This window comes from Schistocerca cancellata, chromosome 7 (assembly GCF_023864275.1).
Source record: "Schistocerca cancellata isolate TAMUIC-IGC-003103 chromosome 7, iqSchCanc2.1, whole genome shotgun sequence".
NCBI classification, from domain to species: domain Eukaryota; kingdom Metazoa; phylum Arthropoda; class Insecta; order Orthoptera; family Acrididae; genus Schistocerca; species Schistocerca cancellata.
Window position 1 is genome coordinate 324,751,508 of NC_064632.1, and position 23,056 is coordinate 324,774,563.

Here is a 23,056-nt window from a genome sequence, read left to right on the forward strand (position 1 = left end):
ATTTGGGGCACAAAATAACTGATGATGGTCGAAGTAGAGAGGATATAAAATGTAGACGTGCAATGGCAAGGAAAGCGTTTCTGAAGAAGAGAAATTTGTTTACATCGAGTATTGATTTAAGTGTCAGGAAGTCGTTTCTGAAAGTACTTGTATGGAGTGTAGCCATGTATGGAAGTGAAACATGGACAATAGGTAATTTCGACAAGAAGAGAATAGAAGCTTTAGAAATGTGGTGTTACAGAAGAATGGTGAAGATTAGATGGGTAGATCACATAACTAATGAGGAGGTATTGAACAGAATTGGGGAGAAGAGGAGTTTGTGGCACAACTTGACTAGAAGAATGGATCAGTTGGTAGGACATGTTCTGAGGCATCAAGGGATCACCAATTTAGTATTGGAGGGCAGTGTGGAGGTTAAAAATTGTAGAGGGAGACCAAGAGATGAATACACTAAGCTGATTCAGAAGGATGTAGGCTGCAGTACATACTGGGAGACGAAGCAGTTTGCACAGGATAGAGTAGCATGGAGAGCTGCATCAAACCAGTCTCAGGACTGAAGACCACAACAACAACAACAACAACAACATGATAAATGTTGCCATCAAGCCGCATCCCACAATCACCTTTGCACAATGAAGTGGTACTGGTTGATGTGCGTACAGATATTTATTGCTTGTATTCTTCAGTTTTGCATATTGACATGTCAGTGGAGATGGAAATGGGATTCATCTGTCCACAGAGTGTTCCATGGCCATTTGTTGTCCACCTCCGTGTGAGCAAGTAAGCCCAGTGTGAAAGGTTGTCTTTTTTTGTCAGCAGGAAACAGCTCCTGAACATGTGTGATTGTGTATAGATAGCAATGCAGGATGTTTCATAGGTTTTTATGCACTGTCGTTGCAGGCATGTCCAATGTTCAGGCAGTTCCCTGTGCACTGCATGGTTGCACACCACAGCTCAACCTCTCATGCAGTGCTTGTGGCCACAGCTTCAACAGATGTCAGATCAACTGCTTTCCTACTTCTACCACATAGCACTTTAAAAAAAGTCTTTTCAAATTTTGTAATCATTTTCACTAGATCTTTAGTAGACATCAGACCAATGCCTTTCTTCTTACTCTTGAGTGTCCAGAACTTCTGCAGGGCTATTGGCTCACAGTCACCCATCTTGTAAAAGATCTTTAGCAGCAGCATGCCATCCTTCATGGAGACAGTAATGTTGGGCATCTCAGATGCAAACTGAGGAACGGCCATGTGCTGTTTGTCTGTTAGTATGTATATTCTGACATGTACAGTGCCATCAATTGGTCAATTTTCATTAATTTTGTTGTTACATGATGATTCCTCCTGTGTCAATCAATGCTGTTCAAAGCTGATGTCATTCTGAGCATTGATTCTCCTTCTACAGCATATTGAAAGTGGGACACCCTGTATTTTGCTGTTTATTGCTATTTTCCAGCTAGCTAAAAATGTCGGATGCTGCCATGCACACAGTGGTTTGCAGAGTATGTATGTAAGTAAGGATCCCTGGGTTATACATGCTTCTTCTCATGTTATCATCCAGTTTCAAATGCTGTAACAATGTGAGTATAGATAGTTTTTGCTGTATATGAACTTCACTGCCTTGACAACAAAATGATATGTTTAAATCTCATACAAACTACACTATCTCAGTTAAGTTTACAGTAGGTAGAAGGCAGCTATTATAAAATGGTTGCATTACTGTTTTTTCACAGACAACAAACATTTACCTACATATGAAGAAAAAAGAGGGAAATATAAATCTACCACTAAAAGGAAAACAGCAGAATAAATGAAGAAGGAGTCAAGAAAACTAGGGATGGATGCACAGGGAAAATCCACATGAAGAAATGGGAAACACATTTCTCAGAAATATTGAATAAACAGACAAAAGACAATGCATATAAAATGGAAGCTATGGGAACCACACATATCTTTTAATTAATAACAAATACTGAAATCAGAAAAGCAATACAAGAAGGAGGAAGCAAGTAAGTGACAAGTCCAGACAACATGTACATGTAGCTCCTCAAAGATCGATTGACAGCATGGAGAAAATATGGAAAGACCTGATGAACGAGTGCCTACAGACAGGAAAAATCACTGGAAGCTGGGAAAAGCAACACTAAAGATCCTGTACAAAGGGAAAGGAGACAGAACATCTCTGGATTTGTTAAGAGGAGTGGCACTAGAAAAGGTATCTTTCAAAATATTTACTCAAATACTCAATAAAAGACTACTCAGCACAGTCAAGGGAAACATCTTGTGATGCCAGTTTCACTTTAAGAGGGGCAGGAGCACAGTACGGGCAGTTAAAATACTGACAGTCATGATAGAAGACACACTGAGACCCCAAAAGGGAAAGGACTATGAAGTCTTTGTAGATCTCAGGATAATGTTTTGATTCAGTAAATAGAGAAAAACTAATGGTGAGACTGAAAAGGATGACCAGAGAGTGAGACCTACTAATAACAACAATCAAGGCATGCCTTCAACAAAATTTGATTCATATAAATGACAGTGTTGAAATCTTAGTGAAAATTATACAGATGAATGGAGTTCTTTAAGGGGACTCTATGAGTCCAATGCTGCTCAGCATATGTGCAGCAGATATGACAAACATAATAGCAGAAGATTCACAAGCTTAAATGATTATGTACACAGAAGACATGATGATAGGGTTAACAGTGAGAGAGGACATGCAGAAGGCAGTATGAAGACTGGAAACTGAGGAAAAGGAAAATGACTGAAAAATAAACCAAAAGAAGGCAGTTCAAATGACATTCAGGAAGGGAGGAAAAACATCACCCAAAGACAGTACAGCTCTCTACAATGAACCACTGCAAATAGTAGGGAAATATAAATACTGGGAAATACATTATAGACACCAAGAACAGTTTTGGGTATATGCATTCAGGAAAGAGTAGCAGCAGCCACCAAAGCCTAACACAATATTCCAAACCAGTCTATCAAAAAGCACAGCGATGACAATATTCAAAGTGGCAGTAGTGTCATTCATAATATACGAAATAGAGATACTATGGGACAAACTTAAAATTGTCAATATTAAAGGAATGAAAAAATAAAAAATGTTCATGAATGGATCCACACATCTACACCTACATTTGCACTCTGCAAATCACTGTGAAGTATATGGCAGTGGATACATTCCACTGTACCAGTTATTGGGGTTTCTTTCTGTTCTATTCACATATTAAATGAGGGAAGGATGGTTGTTTAAATACCTCTGGGTGTTAGGAGGTTTGCAGCATATTCCCAGAATAATCAGTTAAAGCCATTTCCTGAAACCTTGTAAGTAGGCTTTCTTGAGATAGCTTATGTCAAGAGTCTGCCAGTGGAGTTTCTTCAGCTTCTCTGTTACACTTTCCCATGGGTCAAACATACCCATTACCATTCACACTGTTCTTCTCTGTATACACTCAACATCCTCTGTTAGTCCTATTTGGTACGGGTCCCACACACTTGAGCAATAGTTCAGACTGGGTCACACGAGTGATTTGCAGGCATTCTTGTGACTGCATTTTCCCACTATTTTACCAATAAACCAAAGTCTACCATCTGATATGTCCATACCTGGTCAATTTCATATCCATACAAAGTGCTACACACAGATATTTGTAGGAGTTATCCATCTCCAGCTGTGGCTCATTGGTATATTTTCAGCTGGAAACAGGATCTTACAGTTTTTATTAGAAATGAGAAATATTTTAATTGTATACCTACTTTTGTGGCTTTATATTCTCTTTTGTGTGCCTCTGTTGCAGTTTTGTTAATTTATATCAATATAAAACAACACTGACATCTGCAAAAGTCATCTTTGTTGACTCTATGTAAAAAAAGAAAAAGAAAGATCATAGTATAATACATTTTTTCATTTTGTGAAGTGCACAATTTTACACTTCTGAACATTTAAAGCAAGGTCCCAATCTTTGCACCACTTTAAAATCTTATCAAGATCAGACTGAATAAGTATGCAGCTTCTTTCATACAGTACTTTACTACAGGTAAATCCATCATCTGCAAAAAGTGTGAGGTTACTATTAATATTGTCCACAAGATCATTAATATAGAACATGAAGATCAAGGGTCCCAACACACTTTTATGGGGTATACGCAAAATTACTTCTATTGTACATCTGATGCTGACTCTCCATCCAACATAATGTGCCTCCCCTCCCTACTAAAAAATCACCAATTGAGTCACAAATATTTCTTGACATCCCACATGATCACATTTTTGACAATAAATATAGATGTCATATAGGATCAAATGTTTTCATAAATCAAGGAATACTGCATTTACCTGACTACTTTGATCCAAAGCTTTAAGTACGTCATTTGAAAGAAGTGTGAGTCGAGTTTCACATCATTGATGTTTTTGGAATCCATGCTTGTTGACATGGAGGAAAGTCACTTTGTTACAGATATCTCATTATATTTGAGCTCAGAATATGTCACAGATTCTACAAAAAATTGATGTCAGTGTTACTGCACAGTAGTTCTGAATATGTCAGCTTACTGTCTTCAAAAATGCTGTTGTTGTGATGAAGCTTTGTTTGGATAAAACCAGAGACACACGTGTGTGTAACTTTTGTATGGTCACCTCACTGTAACTGAAATATAATATGTTTGTGGTTTTCTTCCACAATAGTGTACCATATTAGACTTTTTTATGATGACTATTTTCTGGTGATCTAATGTGGTGAGCTATGTACATGTGTAAGCACATTATTGTACTTCTGTGGTAGCCAAGTGCACGATTCAAGTTCAGATATCTGCATTACATCACTTTGATCCATCCACTCAATTATGCACCATGCAACAATGTTAACAGGCAACCCATTACAACATTATTGACTTTGTGGAAAAACGAAATTTATTCACATCAAAGACAGGGACATGCTATGGGATTAATAAGTACAGTGTGTAACAATTTACAGAATGGTATCAGGAAACTGCCATATCAACTAGACATATGTGAACTAGACTTACAACAGTGAAATTTTATCACATCAGTGCAAAATATATTTTTAAATTAAGTATAATTGATGGGTCAGGAGATATAACTTGGCTCTGGGTTTAGTGTGCCAGGCAACAAAGCAGACATGTTGCTGTTTAGGCAATTCCAAGAAGGAAGTTTACTACACTAGCTCATATTTACCAAGAACAATATTAATTAATAATTAAGGAAATTTATGTTTTCTGACAAATCAGTTTTTGCTACAGCAAATGATGGTCCAGTTTGAGTGCACAGTCTGCAAGGCATTCATTTGAACACCAATAGACCCATGAGTCTTCTCCCAGGGGCCATGCATCTGTTTCAGTGTGGGCTGAATCTCTATAGACTTGAAATGCTCTGCCTGATAGTCATTAATCCTGTTCTCATCAGTGTGACAGTTATAATAAATGGTGATAATCTGTTTACTGTAAGACTGGTCTTTAATACACACATCAGCAGTGATGCAGGATTAGTTTTCAGGACAGAATGATATCTCTCTTTTTAAATGACCCTCTTCTGCACCAGACATCTAACATCATAAAAAACTATGGGCTGAGACAAAGCTCTTTCATTCACACTCACAGTTAACAAATGTTTGTACAGGGCAGCATTGATCTGGCTGATATACTTCAGATGAGATGATGAAAATGAGACAGGAAAGATAAAGTGGAATAGTCTATAAATACACTGAGATATGTCATTTGTTATCCAAAGTTTACAAGACTATTTCTTGAAAATTGTTTGAGAAGTATGGCTTCCATTTCAATCAGTGCATTGTTGTAAAGCGGTTCAAGAAATTGTCATACATCTGCCCCCATGGTCACCTTCAATAATTGTAGCTTCATCAGCAATGGCTTGTCTGAGTTCTTGAATGTTCATGATATGTCTCCAGAACACATGGTCTTTCAAAAGCCTCACAGGAAAAAAAATCTAGTACAGTAAGACTGGATAACTGAGGAGGCCAAGTAATGTCTCCAAAATAAGAGATAACTTCTGAACATTCCACTAACAATGGCCATGCTGTCTCACACAGCGTGCATACACCATCTTGCTGAAGGTAAAGCGCCTTTGGCTCAATGGAAAGCCATTGTTAGCAAAATTTAGCAAAGTTTTGTAACATAGTGACAACATTTTGCATTAACAGCCAATGTTTCTCCATATTCATTCTGAAAAAAACATGGGCCTACAGTCTCAAAAACGCTGAATCCAAATCAAACTGTCAACTTTTTATGCAGCTCTTTTGTTTTGCTGGAGACCAGTACTGTTTGTTCTGTCTGTTGACGAAACCTGAGAGATGAATATGGGCTTTGTCAGTTATGAACAAATTATTCAAGAAATCAAGGGGTTCACTGCAAATTAAACATGGCAGTGCAGACTGTAATTCATGCTTCCTTGTCTCTTGGGGTAAGTTTCTGAGCAATTTTCAGTTTGTAAGGATGAAATGTGATGTCCTTAAGCATTCGTCATTAACTTCTTTGACTCACTCCTGAAATGTGAAACTACTGATGCACTGAGAGTGAGAACTATATTTTCAAAGCTTCTTTCACTCTCTGCACGTTTTCAGGTGTGCACACTGCTCTCGGAGCTCCATGCTTCACGTCGTGCACCACCATTGTCTTCAGACTGCTTCACCCAGGCCTGTATGGCGTTCTGAGACATTGAGACAGTACCTAACCATGTCGACCAACATCACACATTTAACTTCATAGTAATTACCAACTGAGGCAACACAATGTTGAATACTCCAATTCTCCGTTGCTCAGTCACTGCTCCTTGGAATAGTGTGGTGTAATATTGTCTTGACTGTAACATTAAAAACATAAACCTAGATTTCCATATTACTTAACAGTATTGAGCTACAGTGAATTATGTGTTACTTTGCAAGTAAGGTTTTGCTGTTCAGGAGGTATATGATGCAATGCCAAGGTGAGAAAAACATTCAGTTTAAAGTTATCACACATTAATTGTTTGTAAAATATTATCTCAGTTTTGTGCAGGGTTTTAGTGTGTGGCAGATTAGTTTTGAGAAGTATCCTTTCCCATCCTCTATTGAAACTAAAATTCTAATTATTCTAAACATAAATTTAACTTTGTAAATAATTTCTATTTCTGAAAAGTATACATAAGCTGAAAAGGAATTCATATAGTACCTTCATCATATCCCCAGATACAACAGCTACAAACAAATATTGATTTTCGGAAGAAGGAGATCGATAACTTAATGGAAAAAGAGGCTCAATTGTTGTCCACTCTCAATGAGGCACTAGTTGATGAACCATTTGCAGATTTCCTTAGAAAGATATACAAGAAGAAATACAAAGCACCAAAGGTCAAAGAAGATGATGGTGAGTTATTCAATTTCCTCTATCATAAAGCGTTTTGGGTTTTTATTTTAAATACATCATCATTAAGTTTAAAAAATGCTGATTAGCTTTACAAATCTTACCTGGTGTGCATTGTACTAACTTTGAGGATTTCAGTTAGATGCATTCTTGACATCAGTAGCTGAGTTATTGCATGTATGTTTCATTTCTTGTTTCTCTTGTCAATTTACATGTAACAGTTATGATACAAGAAATACCAAATGTTTTTGTGTAGGATTGTTTCACTAGTATTTCTCATTTTAAAACTTGTGAAACTGCATGAATTTAGTGTCAGGTTAAAGAACAAAGAAGAATGAGTTTAAAATTGGTCTGTGTAGCTGATGTTATGTGCTATCAGATAACCCGTTAGTTAGCACGTTCTCCATGCTCTGCTTTAATATAGTTGTCAGTATGAACATAGCATGATCATAGTAAGTTATTTACTGAATTATCCTCCATAAAATTGTTGCATTTGTTGTAAATAGAAACATTTTCCTGAAGATCAAAGTGGAAAATGACATTCATTTATCCATTCCATTCATCACGAAGAACATGGCATTCATTCATACATAACCCTGAAAAAAAAGCCTTCATTGATGTGGAATTTATCAAGTCGTATGGTAATAGGCAGAAACAACCTCTTCAAACTACTTCTGTAAAGTGTGTTAACAACCAATTACAACTAGAGCTAATCTATTTATACAGATAATTGTGAGAATTACTTCCACCCTCTCTCCTCTCTCTTTGTTATACCACGCATTTAGGTGTCTTCCCACACTATCTGCATATGGAGTGTGGGATGAATGACTGCTTAAATGCATCAGAGTGCACTGTAATGGTAGTTTCATCTTGTCTTTGCAGTCTCACTGGGGATGGTACGTAGAGGCATGTGCAGATCCAAGGGGAGGGTAATCGGAGCCATGACATCTTCAAACGAATAATATACTAAAACCACTTTTATTTTAATATATATTAAATCCCAAATTGGGTGATGAAGCATGACAACTAAGGTTATCAAAATTTGGCAAGAAATTCCACTTTTTAGCTTCATCACTGAGAGATGAACTGGCATATAGGCTGCATATGGAAAATATTCCAGCTAACTAAAGGTGCTCATTCAGAGTCTGACCATACCTGCTGCTAAACAACTAATCTGCCATGTTCATTAGTACAAGGAAGCTGAGTAAAACGTGATAGAAAGGGAAAAACTTTCCACTACAAAAAAAAGTAAGTAAGCAGTAAATCCTGGGTTTGGGTCCCAGTCTGGCATACATTGTCACTTAGTGCCACTGATTCTGCATAAAGGCACAATGCAGCTGATATCGTTTTACAAAATATGTATCACAGCTGTGAATTTCGCATGGTGTCTGTTGTTTCACCATGCATTCCTGTAATTGATTTGCCTTGATGGGCAATGAATCCACACTCTTCTGTGCGTATGTAGATTTTGTTCAACGTCTTGTGTGATTCTAAAATTAGCAAGCATGGAAGATACTGACAGAGACTGTAGACAGGTGGCACTAGGTGGGGATTCGAGGCAGCCTGGAGCAGGGAGTGAGCCAAGATAGTCCACACATTTGTGATAAGCACTGTGTCCAGATGGTGCAGTGATCAATGCATTGCCTAGTTTGCAGGAGATCCCAGGATTGAGTGCTGGTCTGGGACACACTTTCATTCAGCACTGCTGATTCTGCATAAAATTGTGATGCAGCTGATAACATTATTTCCTTCCCTATTCCTTTCCTTTCTCCCCTTCCACCCTGAATTTACATAATAAAATCTTATTGGATTACCTCCCACGGAACCCAAATAAATTTTGGTCGTATGGAAAGGCTTTCAGTGGCATTAAAGTTAGTGTCTAGATACTCATGGGTGACACAGGAATTGAAGTTGAGGGTAGCAAAGCAAAATCATAAATGCTGAATTCAATAAATTTGTTTTTGAATAGTTTCTGGTTCTGTCTTGAGCAAACACAATTTTTTCTTCTCTTTCACCTAGACAAGTTTGACTGAAGTAACAGTATTATGAGTGTTTTTCTTTTTTTTCCTTTTTCAATGCAGGAACCCTCAAAGAAAGAAACAAAGAAAGAAATTAAAACCACACTGATGATGCTGTAACTTTACATAATATGTATCACAGCTACAGAATTTACATGGTGTCTGTTGCAGACACGATGCTGCTAATAAGATTTTACTCTAATAGTCATTGACAGCTTCACTTATCACACTTTTGACTGTATTTCATTTAGCAACTATATAGTCCTAAACCTTGTTTAACACTTGTTGTTTCTTTTGAAGTATCTTTGCATTGGTTTTTTTTATCATGGAGGGTCCCTCTGATCAGAAACTATCTACTACATACATATCTATCCAGTGCCTAGCAGTGGCAGATACATATGGGGGACATGTGGGGTGTATGCCCCACCTTGAAGGAGTGCCCGCATTGCCACCCGTGCCACCCTCGCCAGTCAGCCCGCATGGTATTTGTTTGTTTCTTTCAACTTGACTGAATCAAGTTATGGAGTAGTCACATTATCAGATGATATGGGTTGATTGCCATGATGCTATTATTCAATTCACAGCTGATCTCAGGACAGTTTGCAAAGTTCTCAAAGAAATTCTGTGTTGGAAGCGTAGAACAACGGCTGCCAAAGCCAATATCTTCCTTCCTTCCTTGAGAGTTTATCATCACTCTGTTTACATGGATTGACATTATGAGCATAACATTTCCAGTCAGCAAAATCTTACTAGACCCTAGCTTGGATGTCATGATGGTAAAAGCAAAATTAGATTTGATACTCAAGGTGTACGGCAGCATGAGAGCTAATGCTGATAGCCACTTTGCTCATATTGTTGAGGAGGCGAAGGCAGTTATGGAAGAGTTAGACATGGAGATGAGTGTTCCTCATCTTTCAGGTAGATGGAGACACAGGGAAAACTGCAGTCATAATGATGATACTATGACATATTGGAAAAAACAGTTTTTATTCCAACACTGGACCATGTTACAACTGGTATGAGAGAATGTTTTGCTGAAGAAAATATTTATCATTTAAAATTCAACATACTTATGCCCTCACAACTACTGAAACATGACAGTAATGATCTGGCACTTAAATTGAATTAGTGCTTAACTGAACTACTGTTCTTTGAAGAAGAATCGCTCTTTGTGATTAAAAAGAGACTAATGGGAGAGATGCTTCAATACAAGCAAACGAACATAAACACCTGTAATGATCATGATTCTGTTATGCAAGTGTTGTCTGTCTGTTATAGATCTTACTGTCTTACTTTGCACAGGCTGTACAAAATATTTGCTTGTCTGCCTGCATCTCCTGTTACAGTGGAAAGAAATTTTTCAACATTGCGGCATACAAAGACATGACTGAGGTCAACAGTGAAGGAGAATCGACTTAATGGCTTAACTCTGTTGAATACTCACCCTGACATTGATTGTCCTGTTGATGATGTAATTAGCGAATTCATCAGGAAGAATAGGTGCATAGAATTCATCATTTAAGGAAGAGAACCACAATTGTAACTTATTTATATCATAAGATGGAATTGTCTTATATGTATGTATAATCAGTTTAAATATAACTTTTTTAAACTTTTCATGTGAGTTGATCACTTTTTATAACAGTAAAAGTAAAGGTAGCTCAAGATATCTTTCGCGCCTCCTCCTTGAGGTTTTTCTGTATTTGCCACTGATGCCTAGTCAACTATTTTGCTAAGTTTAAGTGACAGTTCCTGTACATACTAAATGTTTCAAGTTGTTGTTGTTGTTGTTGTGGTCTTCAGTCCTGAGACTGGTTTGATGCAGCTCTCCATGCTACTCTATCCTGTGCAAGCTTCTTCATCTCCCAGTACTCACTGCAACCTACATCCTTCCGAATCTACTTAGTGTATTCTTCTCTTGGTCTGGTCTCCCTCTATGATTTTTACCTTCCACGCTGCCCTCCAGTACTAAATTGGTGATCCCTTGATGCCTCAGAACATGTCCTACCAACCGATCCCTTCTTCTAGTTAAGTTGTGCCACAAACTTCTCTTCTCCCCAATTCTATTCAATACCTCCTCATTAGTTATATGATCTACCCATCTAATCTTCAGCATTCTTCTGTAGCTCCACGTTTTGAAAGCTTCTATTCTCTTATTGTCTAAACTATTTATCGCCCATGTTTCACTTCCATACATGGCTACACTCCATACAAATGCTTTCAGAAACGACTTCCTGACACTGAATCAATACTCGATGTTAACAAATTTCTCTTCTTCAGAAACGCTTTCCTTCCCATTGCCAGTCTACATTTTATATCCTCTCTACTTCGACCCTCATCAGTTATTTTGCTCCCCAAATAGCAAAACTCCTTTACTACTTCAAGTGTCACATTTCCTAATCTAATTCCCGCAGCATCACCCGACTTGTCACACCCACTACTTATGGGACTGTAATTATTCTAGTTAATTCTTGGATGATTAAAGTGTTTTTCAATAATCACAGTGTGATTGGTGAACCAACATATTAGTGAGCTATATTTTAACAGAAGTTTATGGTTTTATCTTGGTGTGAGTCTGGTGGTCAATAGGAAGATTGAGTCATAAGTTTATGCCTACCAGTGATATTTAGCCTTGTCCAACCAATCTTGCATGCAGATGCAATATCTGCCTCAGTGGATTTCAGTTTCCTGTTTACTCCAACAAATACACAACATCTATATCCCATTGACCAGTCCTTAATCTGGTATCCTGACACAGTAACACCTACCAGAAGGCATGGACTTGGACCTCAATGACAGCCACTAGACTGCACTGCTGTAATCTGTGAGCAGTGCTGTCACTGCTGCAGCACTTGATATGGAGCCACAGTCACCCTGCTGACCTATCATTGCTCAAGGTGTCCGCCCCAATAGCTGAGTGGTCAGCATGATGGATTGCCGCCCTATGGGCCCGGGTTTGATTCCCGGCTGGGTCGGAGATTTTCTCCGCTCAGGGTCTGGGTGTTGTGTTGTCTTCATCATCATTTCATCTGCATCTGGCATGCAGGTCACCTAATGTGGCGTTGAATGTAATAACACCTGCACTAAGGTGGCCGGACCTGTTCTGTAAGGGGCCTCCCGGCCAATGACGCCAAATGCTCATTTCCATTTTCCATTGCTCATGGTTGCCCTTTAGACGAGTAGTGCAGCAGCTGTCAGTCAGTCATGATTTCACTGCCCTCTGGCACTGACCTTCCTCCATATCATTGTTTCAGCTCTAGATTCTTTCCATCTTCTATTTTTGATCTTAATTTATTCAATGGACTTGTTATTCTGCAGTGCTGTCTCTCTTGCCTGTGCTTTTCTTGTTGCTGTTCATCTGTTTACTCAAGCGACTCACTATTGATGCTCTTGACTGTTCTGTTGGTTCTTGAGTTGTTTCCAGTCTTGTCAGAATCGTTTACCTATAATTGGTGATGAGGTAAAAGGTTTTCAATGGCCCATAGACGCCATGCTCCAGCAACTCGTGGAACAGCTACAGAAACCACTTGTATAGTGGCATTTAATGAGAACTGTGATTCCAACTGCAAAACACCATTTTTGTGTAAGTGAAATTTAACTGAATCTGCATTAATCAAGAATCAGGCCCATCCTGAGATTCATTGCTGAATTTAATGTGTGCAACAGATTTATTAACAATATAAGTTATTTAGGCTCTAGCACTGAATCTGAAGGTGGAGGAATTGACATAATATTTGTCACAGAAAGGACTGATTGTGATAATAAACTCAAAGTTAAGTGTACTCTATGGTTTATTACAAAACACATTTGGAATTACAAAGCAGTAAGACAATTATGTGAATATGAACTTTGCTGTGATGTACCTTCTGATGAGAGCTGCAAACTAAAACTCTGAGTTGTCAAAGTTACCAGGTGAGGTGGAGTTGGTTAATAATCTTGCACATGACACTGTGAAATGATTGTAACCTGACTATGACAATCACAGTGATTGTTTGTCTGAAACAGAACCTAAGAATCCCAAAGCTCTGAGGAAGCACTAAAAATATGTGACAGTAAAACCTATCATGAATTTAAAATAAAATCTCTGGTTTGTCCTAATATGCCAGAGCTGTAAGTGATGCTTACCATAATCTTAAATGTAATGTGAGCAGAGTGGAGACACCATGGCTCTCTGGTTGGAAGTTCAGTGTTGTGATCAAGCAGGTGGTTTTTCAAATATTGGATTTCAGATGACTTTGCTACTTGAAAGCACAGCCGCAACTCTTCCCAGCATCTGAGTGCGACATGTCCACATCTGATATTTTCTCTCTCTAAAAAACGGCTTGCTCCTCCCTTCTCATCAACAAAACCCATTGACCAATCCCCTCAAAAGTTACACCAACTGATGGCGTAATTGTTTCTGCTGACAGAGTTCTGTCTCCTGAAATAAAGGCTTTTATCTTGGTCATTCTGCAGACCATGCTATAAACTAGACAATATCTTGTTCAGCTGTTCACCATTTGGCAAAGTACCTTTCACCCCCCCCCCCCCCCCCCCCCAGCCCCCTCTCACCAACATGGTGACTTTCATATACCTGCACAGCAATCCTCTATTCTGAAGCTTACACAGAAAACAAATTGATATACCCAGTACCATGTTAGATTACAGAAGGTTAAGAAGAGACAAGAACCCAGCTCTTACAATCGCTGTGATCTCATGACTTCTGTTAAACTAATTCAGCTCCCATCCAATTGCATAATTAAAGAAGAAGAAATGAAAAGAGCCAAGGTGAAGGGTTCTGGCACCTTTCATTACTTCCCACTTCCACAAAAATTTTGTGAAGGAGGTGTTCTTCTAAATCACATAGTGGGGCATCAATATGAAAAATTTTATGAAGTTATTTACCTAGTGTGGGCGCAAGTTAACATACCAGACCACTGATGTCATGTCTCTTCAATTCAAAAGATAAAGTGCTAGCAGTGGGTTTTATAAGATAATCTGCAGTCAATGTTGCTATATTGGACAGACTTGGAGGCCAATCTGCACTAGGCTCATAGAACACCATAGAAGTTGGAGGTTAAAGAAGCCAGGTTTGTCCTTTGCCAAATATTGCATAAATGAAAACTGCAAATGCTTCGTAGATATAGAAGTCCTACATATAGGGGGGAAAAGGAAGAAAGCTCACTCAGTTAGAAATTATAGAAATTAAGAAACAGATTTGTGCATCCCTACATTTATTACTGCATGGACAAACTCATTTCAATTATTTGCTCCTCTTGGACAATACTGCAACCCCTACACAGAAAAAAACCTTCTTTCATGTACCAAAATTCCATTCCTATGTGTAGATCCACTCCATTACATTTTAGTCATAGTTATTGTAAATTCTGTCCTAGTAAACATTGTAAATCCATATGCAGTTTTGTCATAATTGTAACCAGAGATAAATTTTACAGTATAAGGCAAGAATCGATATTTTCAAAAGTTGACATGTTTACCTTTGCTTGATTCTCATCTTTGGGAACAGATATGTACCAGAAAATGCACTTATAACATGAAACCTAAGTCATACAGCTATAACTAAGTTTGTAAATGAAAGCTAAAAACGTATTCCATTTAGTTAATACGTCTACAAATAAATTCAACTGTAGAAGATGAAATTTTCTTATCTGTACAATAAAGCATAATATTTCAGTATAGTTTATAGCAGACATTGGAAGAGGTACTGTTTGTAATTTATAAAATTTCAAACTGAGTTGAATTAAATGGCCACAAATAGGGTAGAATTACTTACTGCAGACATATTTATGTTACTTACTTTGCGAGATAGTTTAACTGATACATGGTGAGAAGAATAATAGATAGTGAATCTTATGTAAAGTGGAGTCTGAAAAATATGTGGCGGGGAGGCCCTTTGTGGTAGAAAGGTGTTTAAGTGCTAAAGAAGAAGGCAGACGTCATGAGTAATGTACATGCTAATTTAGAACTACATGCAATTAGAAAGAGGCTAGGTGGAAGCAAGATATATGAACATATCTCAGACTAGTGCAAATAGTTGGACCAAATAACGTTAGATGCTTGTTATTTGTCTGTCAAAAGGATGTAGGGATGACACTCAAGGCACTGTACCAAGTTAGCAGATAGTGAACCACAAAGAAGAACCTAAATCCAGTCAAAAGTGCTATGAGTGAGCAGCATGTGGAAAGAGGCCGCATGGATGATGAGAATAAAAAGACTTCTACTTTGAAGCAGCTTCATCCAGCCTCCAGGCAGAGTATTGTTTAGAATTATAAATTAGCATCAGTGTGTGTTCTTTTGAATGGAGCATATAGGATGTGAAAATTTGACAATGAGTGTGCAGCCTATAAATGCATGTTGTCTATGGTAGGTTCCTTTCCCTATGTCCTGTTGGGTAACCATAGTTCATCAATGAGCATGGTTGATTGATGTTTACAGTATCTGTCACGAATTATCTGTCAGAAATATTTGAGTGAAGTAAGACAGTTCTTTTCTCTTTTGCCAATGATATTATTAGATTTAAATTGCATTTTTATACTGCTTACATAAATGCTAAATAACCAGGTGAATATCATAAATATAGTACAAAAATATAGTACAAAGAAGGGATAACAGAAAGGTGGAAGGAGTATATAGAGGGTCTATACAAGGGCGATGTACTTGAGGATAATATTATGGAAATGGAAGAGGATGTAGATGAAGATGAAATGGGAGATATGATACTGCGTGAAGAGTTTGACAGAGCTCTGAAGGACCTGAGTCGAAACAAGGCCCCCAGAGTAGACAACATTCCATTAGAACTACTGACGGCCTTGGGAGAGCCAGTCCTGACAAAACTCTACCATCTGGTGAGCAAGATTTATGAGACAGGCGATATACCCTCAGACTTCAAGAAGAATATAATTCCAATCCCAAAGAAAGCAGGTGTTGACAGATGTGAAAATTACCGAACTATCAGTTTAATAAGTCACAGCTGCAAAATACTAACGCAAATTCTTTACAAACGAATGGAAAAACTGATAGAAGCCAACCTCGGGGAAGATCAGTTTGGATTCCGTAGAAATGTTGGAACACGTGAGGCAATACTGACCCTACGACTTATTTTACAAGAAAGATTAAGGAAAGGCAAACCTATGTTTCTAGCATTTGTAGACTTAGAGAAAGCATTTGACAATGTTGACTGGAATACACTCTTTGAAATTCTGAAGGTGGCAGGGGTAAAATACAGGGAGCGAGAGGCTATTTACAATTTGTACAGAAAGCAGATGGCAGTTATTAGAGTCGAGGGGTATGAAAGGGAAGCAGTGGTTGGGAAGGGAGTGAGACAGGGTTGTAGCCTATCCCCGATGTTATTCAATCTGTATATTGAGCAAGCAATAAAGGAAACAAAAGAACAGTTCGGGTTAGGTATTAAAATCCATGGAGAAGAAATAAAAACTTTGAGGTTTGCCGATTACATTGTAATTCTGTCAGAGACAGCAAAGGACTTGGAAGTAGGGTATAAAATGAACATCAACAAAAGCTAAACAAGGATACTGGAATGTAGTTGAATTAAGTCGGGTGATGCTGAGGGAATTAGATTAGGAAATGAGACACTTAAAGTAGTAAAGGAGTTTTGCTATTTGGGGAACAAAATAACTGATGATGGTCGAAGTAGAGAGACTGGCAGTGGCAAGGAAAGCGTTTCTGAAGAAGAAAAATTTGTTAACATCCAGTATAGATTTAAATGTCAGGAAGTTGTTTCTGAAAGTATTTGTATGGACTGTAGCCATGTATGGAAGTGAAACATGGACGATAAATAGTTTGGACAAAAAGAGAATAGAAGCTTTAGAAATGTGGTGCTACAGAAGTATGCTGAAGATTAGGTGGGTAGATCACATAACTAATGAGGAGGTATTGAATAGAATTGGGGAGAAGAGGAGCTTGTGGCACAACTTGACTAGAAGGAGGGACCAGTTGGTAGGACATGTTCTGAGACATCGAGGGATCACCAATTTAGTATTGGAGGGCAGTGTGGAGAGTAAAAATCGTAGAGGGAGACCAAGAGATGAATACACTAAGCAGATTCAGAAGGATGTAGGCTGCAGTAGGTACTGGGAGATGAAGAATCTTGCACAGGATAGAGTAGCATGGAGAGCTGCATCAAACCAGTCTCAGGACAGAAGACCACAACAACAACAGTACAAATTCATTTTAATTTCAAATTTTATGCAAATAGATTTGTGTAGGCCAGTTTTTGCCTTATGTTCCCACTCTTCATTGTATCTGTAACTATAGTGTACCATAGTTCTTCATTGATGTGTGTCAGATAAGGAGAACATGTTGTGACTTACTTATATTGATCTTAACCAGAAAAAGTTTAGTGGCTTATCTAATGTTTATGTAACACTTTTATGGTCAAATATTCTATGAGATCAAAAGTATCCGGACACCCCCCAAAACGTAAGTTTTTCATAATAGGTGCATTGTGCTGCCACCTAATGCCAGGTACTCCATATCAGCGACCTTAATAGTCATTAGACATTGTGAGAGATCAGAATGGGGCTGTGCAGAACTCATGGACTTTGAATGTGTTCAGGTGATTGTGTGTCACTTGTGTCATATGTCTGTACGTGAGTTTCCACACTCCTAAACATCCCTAGGTGCATTGTTTCTGATGTGATAGTGAAGTGGAAACATGAAGGGGCATGTATAGTACAAAAGCGTACAGGCCAACCTCCTCTGTTGACTGACAGAGACCGCTGACAGTTGAAGAGGGTTGTAATGTGTAATAGGCAAACAGGCAGACATCTATCTAGACCATCACGCACAAATTCCAAATTGCATCAGGATCGCAAGTAGTATAACACTTAGGCAGGAGGTGAGAAAACTTGGATTTCATGGTCGAGCAGCTGCTCATAAGCCACACATCAATCCAGTAAATGCCAAATGATGCCTCACTTGGTGTAAGGAGTGTAAACATTGGATGACTGAACAGTGGAAAAATTGTGTGGGGTGGCAGATCATGGTACACAATGTGACGGCAGGGTGTGAGTGTAGCAAATGCCTGGGGAACGTCGTCTGGTAGAGTGTGTACATAGTGCATGGCCTGTGGCAGAGTGGTTACATGACAATAACATCCCTGTAATGGACTGGCCTGCACAGAGTCCTGACCTGAATCCTGTAGAACACCTGTGGGATGTTTTGGAACACCAACTTCATGTCAGGCCTCGCTGACTGACATCGATACCTCTCCTCAGTGCAGCACTCCATGAAGAATGAGCTGACATTCCCCAAGAAACCTTCCAGCACCTGTTTGAATGTTCTTTGACTTTCTTCTGTGCAATAAAGTCTTTATTTGCTCAGGACTGGTTTTCTGAGAACTTGGTGAAGTATGTTATGAGTGAATGGAAATATCCAAGGTATGCAGCTTTGATTGTTTCCAAGTCGCAGATAGATGAAATTGAGCAGATTTGAGCAATAGCTGTGAATCTAAGATTTTGGTAAAAGTTGTTAGTTTTTATGCCAGTAAAAACATAAATATTTATTTTCAACCATTAGTTCCTTGTCATAAAGTAATTAGTTTAAGTCCCCTGCCATGTGTATAATTTTGATCCTGAACACTGTGAAAATGGAATCACGATTTTGGATATGTGGGATGAGTCATACATAAATTAATGAACTGAGATGTTCTTTCTTAGCGACAGATAGCAACTATGAGTGCTTACAGTTGTAGCAGAACTAAACTAAATTTTAAGACAATATTTGTCAGGTTATTGCATTAGTTATTACTGGAAGGCATTACTCTTCAGTGATAAGTGTATAACCGAGCAATTTATCAAATACTGTCATGCTGCTTTAATGTGTTTTTTATCTGTCAAATATGTACCGAAATATAAAGTATCTTTATCAGATATCGATCATTTTACAATGAAATAGACTGCATCACTGGTGTGTGTGTGCGTGGTGTGTGTGTGTGTGTGTGTGTGTGTGTGTGTGTACGTGTACAACAAATAATAAGTAGACTACATAATAAGCACATTGTAGTCCAATATTTATTTTTTATTTTTTAATATATTATTTTTTATTTTATATTATATTATTTTTTAATGTAAACCCATACCAGTAATGAAAACACCCAATATTTCACAGAATCTGATGAAGAGTCATCAACTTCAGAAGAAAGCTCTGAAGATGAGGATGAAGACCTCGGAAGTATAGAATCAGGAGAAATAGGACCTATAAAACTTGATGAAACAATTTGTCCTGAAGGATGTAACAGAAATAATTATGACCTGGCATTTCAGCTTCGTGCAAAGAGGTAGGATATCAAATTTAACTGAACTTTCTGTACTTAAATGTAAGGCATAAATCATCAGAAAACACGTATATTTTCTCTCTTTGACCTGTGGAGTCAAAAAGTGTTGCTTTTTTTTTTTTTTTTTTTTTTAATGGAAACTTCCCATGTAGCAATATTTTATCACAGGTTACTGGAGCAGTGATGTCTCTCAAAATGTTGGTAATATCACAGGTCATTCTGGTCATCTAGAAGAGTTGTTGGTCAAATGTACATTACTGTAGTCCTATAATGCTGACACAAGTATCTTGTAAAATTATTTCACATATTATAGAAATTTTTGAATAGTGAAAATCTCCTTTACAACATTGATTGAAAAAATGGTGAAACTTATTTATTCATTGTGTTATGCAGCTCACTCTATCCATGAGACCCAGAAGGCAATAGATAGCTGCACCCAAGTTAATACCATATTCCATGGGGACTTGTGATACTGTTCAACACTGTTGCTTAGTAGATAAATATGAGCTTATAAAATATCAGATTGGACTTGTGAATGAAGACTTCTACATCTACATCACTACTCTGCAGTTCTCATCCAAGTGCTTTGTAGAGGGTCTTCTTTAAGTGTCTTCTTTCCTTGACCGTTCCATTCTTGAACAGTGTGACAGAAAAGCGAAAACCTAGATCTTTCCATGCAAGCTCTTATTTCCTTATTTTGTTATGATGTTCATTTCTCCACATGTAGGCATTTTTGCATTCAGAGGAGGAAGCTGATGACTGGAATTTTGTGAAAAGATCTCGCTTACTGAAAAATATGTTTGCTTTAATGATTACCGCCCCAACTCACTCATCATATCTGTGATGCTCTCTTCCCTGTTTATGGTAATACAAGCTGCCCTTGCTTGAACTTTTTCAATGTCCTCCATCAGTCCTATTTGATAAGGATCCCATAAAATGCAGCAATACTTTAGCAGAAGAGGGACAAGTGTAGTGTAGGCAGTCTCTTTAGTAGATCTGGTGAATCTCCTGCATGTTCTACCAATAAAACACAGTCCCAGGTTCTCCTTCCCAACAAGATTTTCTACATGATGGTTCCAGTTTAAGTTGTTCGTAACCATAATCCCTAGGTATTGAGCTGAAGCAACAACCTTAAAATTTTTGTTATTTATTGTGTAACCAAAATTTAATGGTTTTTTTTTTTTTTTTGTAGTACTCATCTGGATGGAATGTAGTCAAATTAAGTCGGGTGATGCTGAGGGAATTAGATTGGGAAATGGGACACTTAAAGTAGTAAAGGAGTTTTGCTATTTGGGGAGCAAAATAACTGATGACGGTCAAAGTAGAGAGGATATAAAATGTAGAAGGAAGTCGTTTCTGAAAGTATTTGTGTGTAGTGTACCCATGTACGGAAGTGAAACATGGACGAAAATAGTTTGGACAAGAAGAGAATAGAAGCTTTCGAAATGTGGTGCTACAGAAGAATGCTGAAGATTAGATGGGTAGATCACATAACTAATGAGGAAGTATTGAATAGGATTGGGGAGAAGAGAAGTTTGTGGCACAACTTGACCAGAAGAAGGGATCGGTTGGTAGGACATGTTCTGAGGCATCAAGGGATCACCAATTTAGTATTGGAGGGCAGCATGGAGGGTAAAAATCGTAGAGGGAGACCGAGAGGTGAATACACTAAACAGCTTCAGAAGGATGTAGGTTGCAGTAGGTACTGGGAGATGAAGCAGCTTGCACAGGATAGAGTAGCATGGAGAGCTGCATCAAACCAGTCTCAGGACTGAAGACCACAACAACAATGTGGGGGATCCCATACTTTTTATTGTTTAGAGTCAATTGCCACTTTTTGCAGCATACATATATTGTGTCTAACAATGGAAACTCCAGGTAGGAATATCAGCAATGTAGGAAAAGTCAGATTTGCTACTTACCATAAGGAAGACATGTTAACTTGCAGACAGGCACAATTAAAAGAGACTAACATACAGCTTTCAGCCACCACCTTCATCAACAGAGAGAGACACACACAATTCACACACTTGAGCAGGCACACTTCATGCACACATGACCACCAACTCCAGCATCTCAGGCCAGAATGCTGGAGTTGGAGGTCATGTGCGCATGAGGTGTGCTTGCCTATGTGTGTGAATGGTGTGTCTCACTTTACTGAGTAAGTAGCAATTCGTCTTTTCCTACATTGTAGGTATTGTGTCTAAATCTTTTTGTAATTGATACTAATCCTTTTATGACTTCACCAGGTGGTAAATGGCAGCATCATCTACAAACAACCTAAGGGGTCTATTCACATTGTCTCCTGTACCATTTACATACTTTAGAAACAGCAAAGGGCCTATAATATTTCTTTGGGAAACACCAGATTTCACTTCTGTTTCACAGAATATACCAACTACTACAAATTGTGTCCTTTATGACATGATATCTTAAACCCAGTCAAATAACTGAGATGCTACTCAATAGGCATGCAATTTGATTGGAAGCTGCTTGTGAAGAACCATCTGTCAAAATCCTTCTCAAAATCTAGAAATAAGGATTGAACTTGGAATCCCCTGTTGTTTTTACAAGAATTATATTTTGTGAATCCATGCTATGTGTCAATAGATAATTTTCTTTAAGATATTTCACAATGTTCAAACACAGCATAGGTTCCAAAATCTTACTGAAAATTGATGTCAATGATAACAGTCTATCATGAAGTGGCTTACTTGTATTTCCTTTCTTGCGTATTGATGTGATATGTGTGACTTTCCAGTCCTTAAGTATAAATTTTCATTGAGCAAGTGGTTCTATATGATTGTTAAATATAGAGCTATTATGTCAGTGTACTCCAAAAGGAGCCAAATTGATAAAGAGTCTGGGATAGAAGACATGCCTTTATTAAGTTACTTAAGTTGCCTTGCTGTGCTGAGGGTATCTACTTCTAAGATACTCATTTTGGCAACTGTTACTGACTTGAATTCTAGAACTTTATGACATTTTCTTTGATGAAAGAATTTCAGAAAACCACAAATAATAACTCTGATGTAGTGGAACTGTCCTCAGTAATATTATTGCTGTCATACAGTGAAGGTATGGAGTGTGTGTTGGCATTGGCTTACTTCACATACAACCAGAATCTCTTTGGATTTTTTGCCAGATTTTGGGACAGAGTTTAATTGAAGAACCTATAAAAAGCATCTTTCATTGAGGTCCATGCTAAATTTTAACCTTCTGTAAAACATTACCAGTCAGAGATTTTGCATTCTTTTAAATCTCGCATGTTTTTTTGTTGCTTCTGCAAATTGTCCTGGCCACTTCTGTATACCATTGGGTATCTGTTCCATCTCCTATCATCTTACTTGGTATGAATCTCTCAG

General features: G+C 38.0%; 1 protein-coding gene across 1 annotated transcript in view; it reads left to right on the forward strand.

Moving 5' to 3' along the window:
- LOC126092749 (cilia- and flagella-associated protein 44) overlaps positions 1-23,056 on the forward strand; it is a 668,515-nt gene that overhangs the window by 508,664 nt on the left and 136,795 nt on the right. Inside the window, exons 21-22 of the mRNA XM_049908475.1 lie at positions 7,205-7,382; positions 19,526-19,694. Coding sequence (XP_049764432.1) covers positions 7,205-7,382; positions 19,526-19,694 — 347 coding nt within the window. The remainder of the gene's footprint in view (positions 1-7,204; positions 7,383-19,525; positions 19,695-23,056) is intronic.